Genomic DNA, 12,396 nt, shown 5'->3' with positions numbered 1-12,396 from the left:
CCCATCTGCCTAAAAACCCCTTTCTCCTATTCTTCATGCAATGACTTCTGCTGATGACTCCTCAAAATTTAGCTGAGATGTCTGGGACCCGAGGTCTCCTCCCTTTCTCTGCAGGTAGCACTGTGAGGGTACCTCTGTCAGGGTGCCGGTGTGTAATCCCTCTCCTCACTGCACTAGTTGGTGAGCTCTTTAGATCTCTGACTGATACCTGTATCCACGGACCCAGCACTCCTCCTGCAACAAATAATTTGCCCAATAATGGTTCTTTGAATGAGTGAGTAGATGGTGGATTTCATGCCTCAACTTGAGTACACTCTCCAGGGGCTGAGACTGATGAAGAATGTTGCTCCAAGGTATTAACCAAAAGTAACCTGCGTTTCTATTTCAGACTAGAGACCAATTCTCCTCTCCCTCATGGAGAGCACCCCTCCCAAAGAGATTATTTGGGCCCTTTTGGGAGTGTTTAATTACTATTTAGTTATTATTGTTCCCCAAATTAAGTTCAGGATCAGAAGCTACTTTTGCTTGCTAAATATGCTTAAATTAAAAAATAAATGAGAAAAATCCCTTCCATGGAGAATTTGGGAAAATTAAAGCACCCAATCTTAGATTTCATAAGACTGTGGAAAGGCTAGGTGTGTCAGAGTGGTTTCATGGACCACCTGGAGTCCATGGTTGATTCTGCAATTCAGATTTTGACTTTGCAAGCAGAAAACTCAGCTGGCACTTGCAGCCTTCACAAAGGAGCACAATCCACTGCTTTGCAAAGTTGCATCATTTTGGTATATGCTTCAAACAATAAAAGTGTCAAAAATGGTTCCTGATGCTGTGCATTTTATTATTCTTCTGGTAGTCTAATGTTAAAAGTTTCTCCTAATGGGTAGAAACTGGAGACTCTTTAGTGAATACCACCGAAAACACCTGCACGTAATGTACACTAATGACTGCTTCCTCTATTCAGAGCTCAAATTAAGAGGATGTTCAGGGAGGATGGATGTTATCTCTGTACTTGTTAAATGTATTCAGGTAATTTATGTAAAACACAGAAATTAAAGAAATTTCCCCCATGCTACATTTCTCTCGTTCCAGCTGAAAATCTGCCCACAGACCTTGCAAGAAGGGTAAAAACAAAGTTTCATTATCCAAAATATGTCAGAACTTAATATGCTTAAGGAAGGTTTTTAGATTGTTTTTAGTTTCCATATAAGGCTAACTAAAAGGTGCTTTTCCTTTAATCTGCCATTTCATAAGTTGTTGCTAAAAATACTTGGTTGAGGGCTTGTGTAATATAATTGATGTGGTTGAAAATATTTGGCTAAGACCATGGCATGCTTGGGTGAGTCCCAACTCTGTGACTTTGAGCATGTTACTTAACCTCTCTGTGCCATAATTCCTTCACTTGTAAAATGTACCTGGAAGGCTTCGTAGAGGATATACATTCAATTAGAACTTAAAAATTGGGAGAATTTCAGTAAACTGAGATGAAGACGAGGTTAAAGAAAGGTGAGAATAACAGCACGAGCCAAGAAACAAAAAGCATAGAGAATGTTCTGGCAATAGCAAATAGAATTTATCTTACTTCCTTGAATTTATAGTGTTTCATAGCTTTCAAAGTGCTTTCATCTATGTTATGTTATTTAGAATTAAAGCATCATGGGGAGGTTTATAGGAAAGGTGTATTTTATTTTGCATAAGAAGAAAGTGTGTTTTAGAGAAAGTGGACGACTTTTATAAAGTCATCCAGTAATAAATAATGCTTAAGAAGAAATGGAGTCTATACCAGGGTAGATTTGCTTGCAATGGTGAGATGGCTCTTGATAAACACTGCAGATGCCCAGTGCATGCAATCTTGCTCTTAATAGGATGTAAGGAAGGATAACAAAGAGAAGTATCAGAGGACTCAGAGGCTAGTCACATAGCTTGACCTTGCTGGGCACATCAGTGACCTGTCTTAATGTCTTCAAGGTTACTCCCAGCTCTTAGCTCTCTGGAGAATGGTAAATCTAATTCTAATTAAACATTTTATTTGATCCAAATGTGCACCAGTACACAAGAGCCAAAGAGAACAAGTCTACAATGAATCAATCAGATGAAAGAAGATTGTGATGGTTTTAAAATACGTTCACAAGTTCTTTGATACTCCTCCATTCAAAGGATAAAGTTTAATTCCCCACCCTGACCCCCTTGTGGGCTGTACTGAATGACTGGTTTCTAATGAATGGAAGTAGTGAAGGTGCGGGGGAGGGGGGGTGTCACTCCAGAGACTAGACAATAAAGGCCAGTACAGCTTTCTCCTTGGCTTCTTGCTTGGATCACACACCTTGGGGAGATCAGCTGCCATGTCTTGAAAACAGGCAAGCAACCCTATGCCCTATGGAGAGACCCAGCAAATGAGAAACTGAAGCCTCTTGCCAACTCAGAAGTGGAGCTTCTGGCTACAGTCAAACCTTTGGGTGACTGCAGCCCTGGCCAATGTCTTCACAGCAACTACTTGAGAAGCACTGAGCCAGAAGCACCCACACAGACCCCTGCCAAATTCCTGACCTGCAAAATAACAGGATAATTTTTTTAGGTAGCAAAAAATAATCAAGCAAAAGGTAAAAGTGAGTAAAGTGTATAAGGACGGTCTTCCATCAAAAGGCAGAGATTATGACTGAATTTTGGTTGTAGGGAATAGGATTCCTCCTTGATTATTTAGTAACTTGACCTAGAAAAGTAAACAACAATGAAACAAGAAGGTTTACAAAGAATCCTGAACCTGATCCAGCTAACTTTTGACCACTAATCTCTCCCCACATAAAGTTTTTAATACTTCTCAAAATTTTTAACTTCAATTCTCTAGCATGTATGTGTATGTATGTATATAGTTTTGGTTTAACGGCAGCAGACATATGCTTATTAAATCACTTATAAACTGACATTGTTTTAATGTGCTATATTTTAATTTTCAAAAAGGAATTGATTTTTCGTTATTTACAAAATTATATGGCGTCATTAGCTTTATATATTTACATGCATGCATCCTTGGGTCAATTTGAAAAGCTATGCATTGCCCTCAAATTTATATAGAGCCCTGCCTTTTACGAAGCAATTTCAAATAACATGCATCTGGGGCATCCCATAACAGAATGACTGCATGAATTTGAATAGGATTCTTTTAGTTCAGGATCAAAAAATGAAGGGGATTTTAATATAGATACTAAAAGATATTTGGCATATATGGCCACGTTTTCTAAGACATGCTCAACATATAGGAGATAAAAATAAAAGCTGCTCGTTCTAAGCAGTTCTGAGTCCCTCTCCTCCCACTCACGTCCGAAGAGGGCATCCAAACCAGAGGCCTGCCGGACGGTCCGCGAAAACCTTGGAGTTTAGGATAGAGTAAGAGGATAAGGTCACAAAACGTGCACGAGTTGAGTAGCTCAGGGACAAGGACAAAAACATTAAAGCAAAGAAAATACACTTTGAGCTTCTGAGGTCCCAGTTTCCTCTGCTCGGACAACTTAGCCCAGCGGGGTGGGCTCCACGCCACGTAAACTTCGCCTTAAGTCCTTTTCAACCCCACCTCCGCACCCGAGAGGTGAGCCACTGCGCTTGCGCTCGGGGCGGGCCCGCTTGGGACGGGCCCGATCCTGCTCGGGGGCGGGGCGGGGCGGGGCGCGCGGGAGATTTGAACTTACTTCAGCCGAGTTCAGTACCCGCGCAGAGGCTGAATAGCACCGCAGTTTCCTCAGCGGGGCCCTGCAACTGGTGGGCCTCGGTGCGGGCCCGGGCCATGGTGGAAGGACCAGGTTGTACTCTAAATGGGGAGAAAATCCGGGCGCGGGTGCGCCGGGGCCAGGCGGTGACCGACCTGCGGGGAAGCGCGCTGCAGAGCCTGGGGGTTCCCGGCTCGCCTCCCGCAGCCTCGGGGGCTGTGGTCTCCAGACAGGTGAGCCGCTCCTGTGTCCTGCTAGGGAACCAGCAGGGGAAAATGAGGTAAAAGCCCCATCAGGTTTCCACGGGCCAGAGTGTGGTCTCTTTACTCTGGTCCAGGCTCCCTGGGGCCCCGCGTTTCTCAGAGTTTACCTTGACTTCACCTGAGGGAGAAGGCCGAGCTACTGCGCCTGCGCAGTTGAGAACTGCTGGCCCGCGGGGCTAAGGCGGCCATCGAGACGCCCAGGTGGGAGTGATGGAAGGTGCTTTATTCCGTGTCACCCTGCTTAACTGCTTTACAACCCAGCAAAAGATGGTTTCCTTATATCTATAGCTGCATTTTCTGCTGTTAATATTACCAGATCCTTCCAACCTCTGACTTTTTTCTTCGCATTTTTAAGACAATAAGCTTTTAGCATAAAAGTCTAGCTTCTTGCTGAATATTTTGCAATTGAAAATGTATCACAACTAATGTATAATTCTAAAATTGCACACAGAAGATTTAGCCCTCACCTTCCCACTCAACTTAATACTGCTATCTAATGAAGGGGCAGTGAAACCCATTCTGGTTCCCTTAAGTGAATTTATCTCTTTTTAAAGGAAATTGTAGTAGCACAGCTTCTTGCCACTCAGGCATGCATTGCAGATGGTGTGATGTTCATTTGGTAAAAATTTAGAACTTGTACTAAAAATATTCTGATTAAGCCATCATGCCTTAAAAACCCTTTAGACGTACGGATGATTGTATTTCATGCATGCATGCAATATTGTGCTGTACTTCAATTTCTCCTGCAAAGCTTCATCATAGCCTTTGGCCCTGGAAGAAAAGTTGCCTGCTATGAAATTAGCATATGCTTACAACTTGAAAGAAATGAGGTCCTAAGTCTTAGAAAATACATTTTCAAACTTGGAAAAAGTAATTTTTGCATCTCCTTCCAATTGCCCTTGTATTTTACTTATTTTGACTTTATATGTCAGTACTCTGCACCTGTTCTTTTCCTATAGTGTTTCCCTCAAAATCGTTTCCAGGTACCACAGAGATGGATCTTGAGTGGTCTGTTAAGCATAGTAGTGTTTATAAAAATCACTCATTGAACAAAACTTCAACTACCCCAGGAACCTGGGGAACAAAAATTAACACTTCCCCTTGTGGAACCTCTTCTTTAGTTGGGAAGATACATAGACATTCATTAAGTAAGAACACAAAGAAATATAAATTGATAAGTTCTCTGAAGAAGAGAAATGTGGTTCTATAAGTACTTACAGGAAGATCAGGGAAGGCTTTTGCTGGGAAGGTGACAAACTGAGGCATGAAGGGTGATGAGATATGCAGCCCCTGAGCTGAAGGTTGCAGGCAGAACACTTCAGACAGAACACTTCAGGCAGAATGATGGCCAAGGAAGAGAGCTTCAAATGCATGAGGGGCTGAAAGAAACATGATGTGGCTGGAAAAGGAAGGTGGTTTGAAATAAGACAGGATTGGGAATGGTGGGAAGGAGCCAGACCTTGCTAGGGACTTTGTATTCATTTTAGGAGTAATACAGGTCTTTGAAGGGTGATGACATCCATTTACACTTTGAAAAGATCACTCTGCTTTGCAAAGGGAAAAATAAAAGACTGGAGGGAAGCCAGAGTAGATACTGCTTCCTCAGTTGGGCGAGGACTGCAGGAATCCTGGGAGGTGTGCCTGGAGCTGGGAGGAGAGTGCTGGTGGTGGAGGTGGAGAGAAACGTACAGAAGCACCATTTTGGAAAAAAAGGCAGTAGGACTTGGTAATGCGTATGACATGATATATGTACAGATATAACTTACATCACTCAACAATAATGTATTTTGTGTTAGGTTTTATGCTTGCTCCTGGGGAATACAAAGATGAACGAGAGAAACTGCCTTCTGTGAGAATCCCACTTAATATTCTAAATTGACATCACCTCATTGGTATTTAGGCCAAAACAGCATGAACATTTCCTTTTAGTTTTTGATTATCTCGAGTGGCAAGGCTTAAAGTGCTTTTGAAGAACTATTCCATTTCATTTAGTTATGAGAAACAATAACCCTGTGATAAAGGATTAACCTGATTCTACAGATGAGGAATGTGGGTTTAAATAATTTACTTGCCCAAGATCACATGACGAGGAAGGGGTTTGGTCTCCCTTCTTTCAGACTCCAAAGCCTACACTCTTAACTGACGTTCTTGAAGTTATAAAAGATTTAGTAGGCCAATGGCTAATTCACTGGCAGGAATGCCATATTGCTCAATATGCAGTGGTGATTACTTATTAGCCAGAGAGGTAAGCCTTTAGGATTTGAAAATCAGTATGGAATGAATAATCCCTGTGTGGTTATTGGAATATTCCAAATATTTTGCCATGGCTCCACTTTCTGGGCCTTTGATCTTAAAAACAAACAAACAAACAAAAAAACTTTGTAAACATGAAGGGTCTTCTGCATTTTAGAGGGTAGTTGGATCCATAGTAAATTCCATCAAAACATGGTAGGTTGTTGCAGACCTCTGGCATGATCCTTACTGTAACAGGTGATCCCATGTTCCCTAGACCTTTATGCCAGAGACTTAAAGCTATTTAAAGGTTTCTGCTACTGGCTTGAAATTATTCGTTTTCACAAGGCAGCAGTTTAAAAATAAGTTAATACCTGTATATGATATTCTTTGGAAGGAAATATGACAGGGAATATGAATGCAAAAGAGAGTTATAGAAATATTAACTGAGCATTTAAAATAAATAATTTAAACTTCAGATCATCATTGTAATGAAAACCAACCCCCCCAACCCCCACCTACATAGCTCCTGCTGTAATGAACCAGTTCTTCTGGTATCTAGCCTCCCTCTTTGCTCCAGTTTGAAGTTCATAGGGAACACATTTTAAGGCATGACTCCTTGCAATAAGTGATCCTCATGTTGAAGAAGAAAGCCAAGCCGTAGAAGGTCCAGCATATGCTAGTTGTACATGCACTAGATTATTTCTCTGAGTTTTGATCCACTGTCTTGGATCAGCATAAAATTATGCAACTCGGTAAGCACACTGCATTCATCTCTGCTGGAGCTTGTGGAACCTTATGGTGAAAAACAACGTTGGAATATAAGTGAACATGTCTGGTTAATGAACTGTGAAGAGTCAATCCTCCGATTTTAATTGTTGGGTGGATATAGTATTTTAGTGAAATCGATGTGTAACCCGCATATCTTTCTAATCTCCTTCCACGAAACAGGGTATGAAACAGAGCTTACTTACAGGCATTCCTTTCCTTTGAAACATGACCTTCTGGCTCCTTAACATCTGATACATATATTTAACATGCTACCTACTCTGTTCATCACGATATGCCCCTTACAGGGTCTTGAACACAGTAGACGTTTAAGAAATGTTTGGGTGGAGAAGAGCAGAGTTTTGAGTTGTGCAAAAATAGTTTTGATGAAGGATTTAAAAATAAATTCACATAGGAATCGGTCTTTACGAAGATGTGTATGTTTTATGTATGTTAAATGGAAATTCCTATTGCAGGAAAATAATGAAGCCATGTAGTAAACGTTTTCCTCCCTCTTTTCCCTTCTTCATAGTGGTGGGGGGGGTGGATCATAACTCATTTTATGGTGATTTTTGCCGTTATATATTTTGCCAAAATTGCCATTATATGAAGGAATGAGCTAGTCCACAGAGATTCATTTTCTAGCTAAATGAAGCTTTGTTTAAATTCAAAAAGAGGTTTTAAAATTGTATGGAACGTGCATTCTAGTACTTGCTTGTCTTCCTAAATGGATACTGATGACGGTTTCACCCTAACAACTCAGAATCTTTACTGTCAGCATTCAGCGTTGTATGGAGTCATGGAACAAGAGGAACAGAAGACGGGTAACAGTCTTACAGATGAGGAAACTCAGATGATTTTCCTTGGCCATCGGAGCTTTTACTCCAACACTGCAGTATTTGGTGTGTTGTAGACAAAAGAGCATCTGATCATCTTTGAATTGCAGTTCCTTTGTTAATCCTCAGCTGGAAGTGCCTCTACTCATATCGTTGCTTATTTGGTCAGGATTAGATTGGAATGTATATAAAACTCTTCGCTTAGTGCTTAGCAAAGTAAACGTCCTGGTAATTGTTCTTTTTTCTTCCAGATCAGGGCTTTCTCACTAGACCCATTTATCTGAGGCATGCCCTGTTCCCTTATGAAGGGTTTGTAGTCTTTTGTGCCCTCAAATTGTGTACAAAGCATTTAGCCTCTGAGTAAGCACTGAAAGCCTCTGCTCTTACAAAATTTAGAATATATTTTGATGTAAGGACCTAAAGACCTCTATCTGGGGGCTCGGAGATCATTTCAAATCAGGTTCTTTGATCGTTTAAATTGTTTGATAAGTGACTTCTGATTACTGAAAGCGTTGTATGAGGAGAGACTATGATTGTAAATATGGTATTATTTTTTTCTCTCTGGGGAAAGCATATATCTGCACTAGAGTTGAAACACTTATCTATGGAAAAGTCTTATTCTGTTCTGAAAAGTTCATCTTCCTTGTTCGTCCATGGATAGTCAGGATAAATGGTAATCAGCACAATAAATCATATCCTGTCTCTGAAGATATATGTTGTTTTGAGGATTTCATATGATTAAGCCACTTGAAAGTGGGAAGGTGAACCCTTCTCAATCATACTTAAAATTGTGGCAAAGGAGATTTTCATCTCTATTTCGGGGTGGGGGAAGAGGATGAAATGTTCAAATAATACAGTAACAGGATTATAAGGGTCAACATGAGAAAGTCAAGTATATATTGGGCACTTGTGTATAGTTACAGCAAAGATAAGAGGCTTGTGGAAATTAATTTTTGAATTTGTCTGGGCAGCTGAAGCTTACACGAAGAGGTGATAACCCCAGGCCGTACAGCAGGACAAGTGGATATCCTGTAAATCTTAGGTTTATTGCAAAAGCCTTGCCCAGTTTGTACACAGTAGCTCTCAAAACAAGTGGAACAGAATTATCACACCTTTAAAGATTTGATTTGTGGCTCTCTTTGGGGCTCTGTCAGGACAGCCGAGCTCACTTTTCATTGGCAGCTGTGTGAAGAGACTTAATGGGCTCATGCATTTTAAGTATATTGGCCTTTTTATTTTTTGAGTCATCCTCTTATGTACAACAGAACTTATTTCCAAGGGCACGTACTCCTCTTTGTCTTGTTAATAAGAGGTTCAGTAAACATAAACCTTTGGAGGACCATCCACTGAGACTTTCTTTTGCCAAATAGTGAAATCTCCCATGATTAGATCTGTTAGGCATTCTAAGGCCTGATGTTTGACAGTAATTTGGAGAGCATGCAGATGTGTGTCCCAGGACACCCTTTGATGTCTTAAGGAATTAATCCTGGATAGAAAGCACCTCCCACCCCCAACCCCCACCCCCTTGCTCTGGCTGCTGTAACAAAATGCCACAGACTGGGGGGCTTAAGCAAGAGGAGTTTATTTTCTCACAGGTCTGCAGGCTGGAAGTCCAAAGTCAAGGCTCCAGATGGTTGGTTTCCGGTGAAGCTCTCTTCCTGGCTCGCTGATACCACTTTCCTCGCATGGCCTTTCCTCCCAGCAGGAAGGACAGGGTGTTCTCTGGTGTCTCTCCTCGTAAGGATACTAATCCTATTGCATCTGGGCCCCACCCTTATGACCTGATTAAATCTTAAAGGCCCTATTTTCTAATACAGTTACATTGGGGGTTAGAACTTCAACATATGAATGTTGGAAGGGATACAATTTAGTTCTCAATCTTTTTTTTTTATATGTATTATCCTTTTATCCCTTTGAGCTAAACACTACAGTTGTGTGCTTTTTTTTTTTTAAACAAGGACCAATTTAGTAAAATAAAGAATAGAATGGACCTACCATGTTAAATGCATAGAATGACAGGTGTCTGTAAACCCAAAGTCTGAGAATCACTGAACTGTGCCCTCAGTTTTAGCTTTAAAACATTCACATCATTTTTCTGTGCTTTCTTTTCACAGGCGCAGAGCTATATGGTCCTGGAAGAAACTCATTTTGATTGTGTGCCAATTACCTTTTTTTTTCCCCACTTAATTTTTTTTGGCCTCTCTTTCAGCACCTGCGTAGTCATCTGACAAAAAGTATGTAAACGGCTGTTTACATTACTTGACTTGGAGATTCTTCATCTCATCGGGACACACCTGGGCTTGAAGTAATGGAAAAACGTTAAGAATTAAATTCCGATTTTGTTTCAAGCGTGTGTGTTTACGTGTGTATGTATTTTCTACTAGGCTGCTGCACTGAATGGTAATAAAGATTCCAGCCAGGGTTTCTTGAGACTGTTTGACGGACTCGTTTACAGTGGCGTGGAAACTCTGGGGAAGGAGCTGTTTATGTACTTTGGACCAAAAGCTTTACGGTAAGATAAACCTGTTCAATACATCCTATGTCTCTGCGTTTAAAGGTGTGTAGAAGGCTTTTCTTGCAGTTTGTTGCACAGCACATGTAACCAGGTAGAAAGTACTCCATTTTTAAGAGAGCGCTAATAAAGGAGGGTGAGAGTCTATCACGGAAGGCAGTGAGCGGAAGGAGAATCAATTGTGATGTCATCGTTCCTTGGAGGGCAGTTCAATTTATTTCTTAAAAAAATAAATGACAGGCCGGCAGGGCCTCCCCAGGGATCGTAGGGCAACACAGCTCTGCTTTCTTTTCCCCAAACTCCCTACGCTGCTCTTTCCGCCAAATGTTTACTGCGTTTAATGACGTCAGTTTCTTTATGACAGCTTCTAGTTTGGTTTAAATGTCTCTCTAGATTTTTACATTTTTCTGTCTTCTTTCTCTGAAGCCTTGTACAGACATGGAAACTTACTTCTAGAACTCAAAAACTTTCCACAGAAGTAAGCGGTTCTCCGTTGTTTCACGGAGCTTATGGAAATCCATTGCTAATGCAATGGTTGACTTAATAAAAATGTCACAGTGTATGTAATCACCTTTCTAATTTTTGCAAAAAAACACAAAAAAGGCCCATGGATGACTTTGTCAGTTCTCTGTCTTCTCGGAATGTAGCCTAAGATATGGCAAATTGTAAGGTTTTAATTTTTTTTTTTTAATAAGATGTTGAACCATTTTCACCTTCTTAAAAGACAAGTCCTGTTACTGGACCCCGTGCTTCTAACTGAAGGTGAATAATGGTCACAAAGAGATAATCTGACCATAGGATTATCATTTATCCCATCTCGTCTATTGCATGTTCACAGTACTTCAGAGGTGATGTCACTGCTTTTCCTTTGAAGCCTTCTCTCTTCATTGTCAGCAGCTGCCGTCCTTGGGTGACATTGGCCCTTCGTGGTTTTTCTTAATCTGGGATTGATAACATCAGCATGTGTTCACTGGTTCGCGCTGTGGCGATCTACCGCAGGGTGCATTATTGTTGAGGTAGATTGATGTGATTGAAAATTCTTTGCTCTGAACAGAGTGGGATGCAGTGGGATCCATGTCAGATAGTGGAAAACATTGATATGTTATTGATGCTCTCGTGTGAGGTGCAGATTTATTTCTGTAGGATGGAAGGGAGGTTTTTATCAAGTGTTCTCCACCAGACTGATAAGCGGGGATCATTTCTCAGAGCAGGGCTGTCAGTGAGTGTTGCATGAAGTTCTAACCAAAGACAATTGTTTCTTCTTCAAACTAAGTACACGAGTGCCATCCCTGGCTGGTTCCGGTCTCAGTATATGAATGCGGAGCAGGGCAGTGCTTCCTTCCTTTCAATTTCCCGCAGCCTTGACTACAATTTGCGGTTCAAGGTCATTGGCAGATCAGCTGTTTGAAAATGAACCTAGCAACTTAGGAGGATGGATGACTGTGTCAGAAAAATGGGGTCCCTGTGTGAGACTACGAGTCTGTGAGCGTGAGACAGAAGTGCGGTCTTCATTTTTGACTTCTGTTTTCTACCCACCAGGCTGACCTGCACTTTAGAGAACTGATACCGGGAAACGTGCTTACTGATTGCTTATGGTTTTCCCTAAGTAGGCAGCTTTCCACAATTAAAATTGCCTGTGGATTTTAGCGCATCTTTTAGGCCAGGCCATGCATCTTCCTGGGATTCATTTGTCATGAAAGTGAGATATAGGCCTAGTCCTCGGGAAGAGAATCTGCCATGGAAAAATCCACATTTCAGAAAGATACAAATTAGAACATGACAAATTCTTTTGCTAAAAGATGTATCAGAGGGCTCAAGCACTCAGAATAGTCCCAGAAAATAATAAAATGATCTGATGCACACTTATTTTAGGAGTGCAGTTGTGATATTAGATGCGGTTAATACCTGTGCTCTTTCTGAACACTTTACAGAAGCTCTTCATCTGCAACAAAAGAAAAAAGTCATTTCTAATTCTTGTTAAATATGTATCAAATACTCATTAGAGCAAACCAAGAAATAATTAACAAACAAGAATAAATGTATACATTCACAATCCCACTGCTGAATATCATCTCTGTTAACTGTGG

The 12,396-nt window shown here is 41.0% G+C and overlaps 1 protein-coding gene across 7 annotated transcripts in view; it reads left to right on the top strand.

Annotated features, from left to right (window-relative positions):
- The window catches only part of NEIL3 (nei like DNA glycosylase 3), a 357,388-nt gene that overhangs the window by 322,522 nt on the left and 22,470 nt on the right, over positions 1-12,396 (top strand). For 6 of the 7 annotated variants that reach the window (XM_032468751.1, XM_032468753.1, XM_032468750.1 and 3 more), the window contains one exon: positions 10,182-10,309. In XM_032468751.1, the coding sequence (XP_032324642.1) occupies positions 10,182-10,309 (128 nt within the window). Of the gene's footprint in view, positions 1-3,716; positions 3,932-10,181; positions 10,310-12,396 lie in introns of those variants that run through there. The other variant, XM_032468749.1, reaches the window with a different exon arrangement.

Source organism: Camelus ferus, chromosome 26, assembly GCF_009834535.1.
Source record: "Camelus ferus isolate YT-003-E chromosome 26, BCGSAC_Cfer_1.0, whole genome shotgun sequence".
NCBI classification, from domain to species: domain Eukaryota; kingdom Metazoa; phylum Chordata; class Mammalia; order Artiodactyla; family Camelidae; genus Camelus; species Camelus ferus.
Note: the sequence above shows the minus strand (reverse complement) of the source record. Positions and strands in the feature narration are given on the sequence as shown.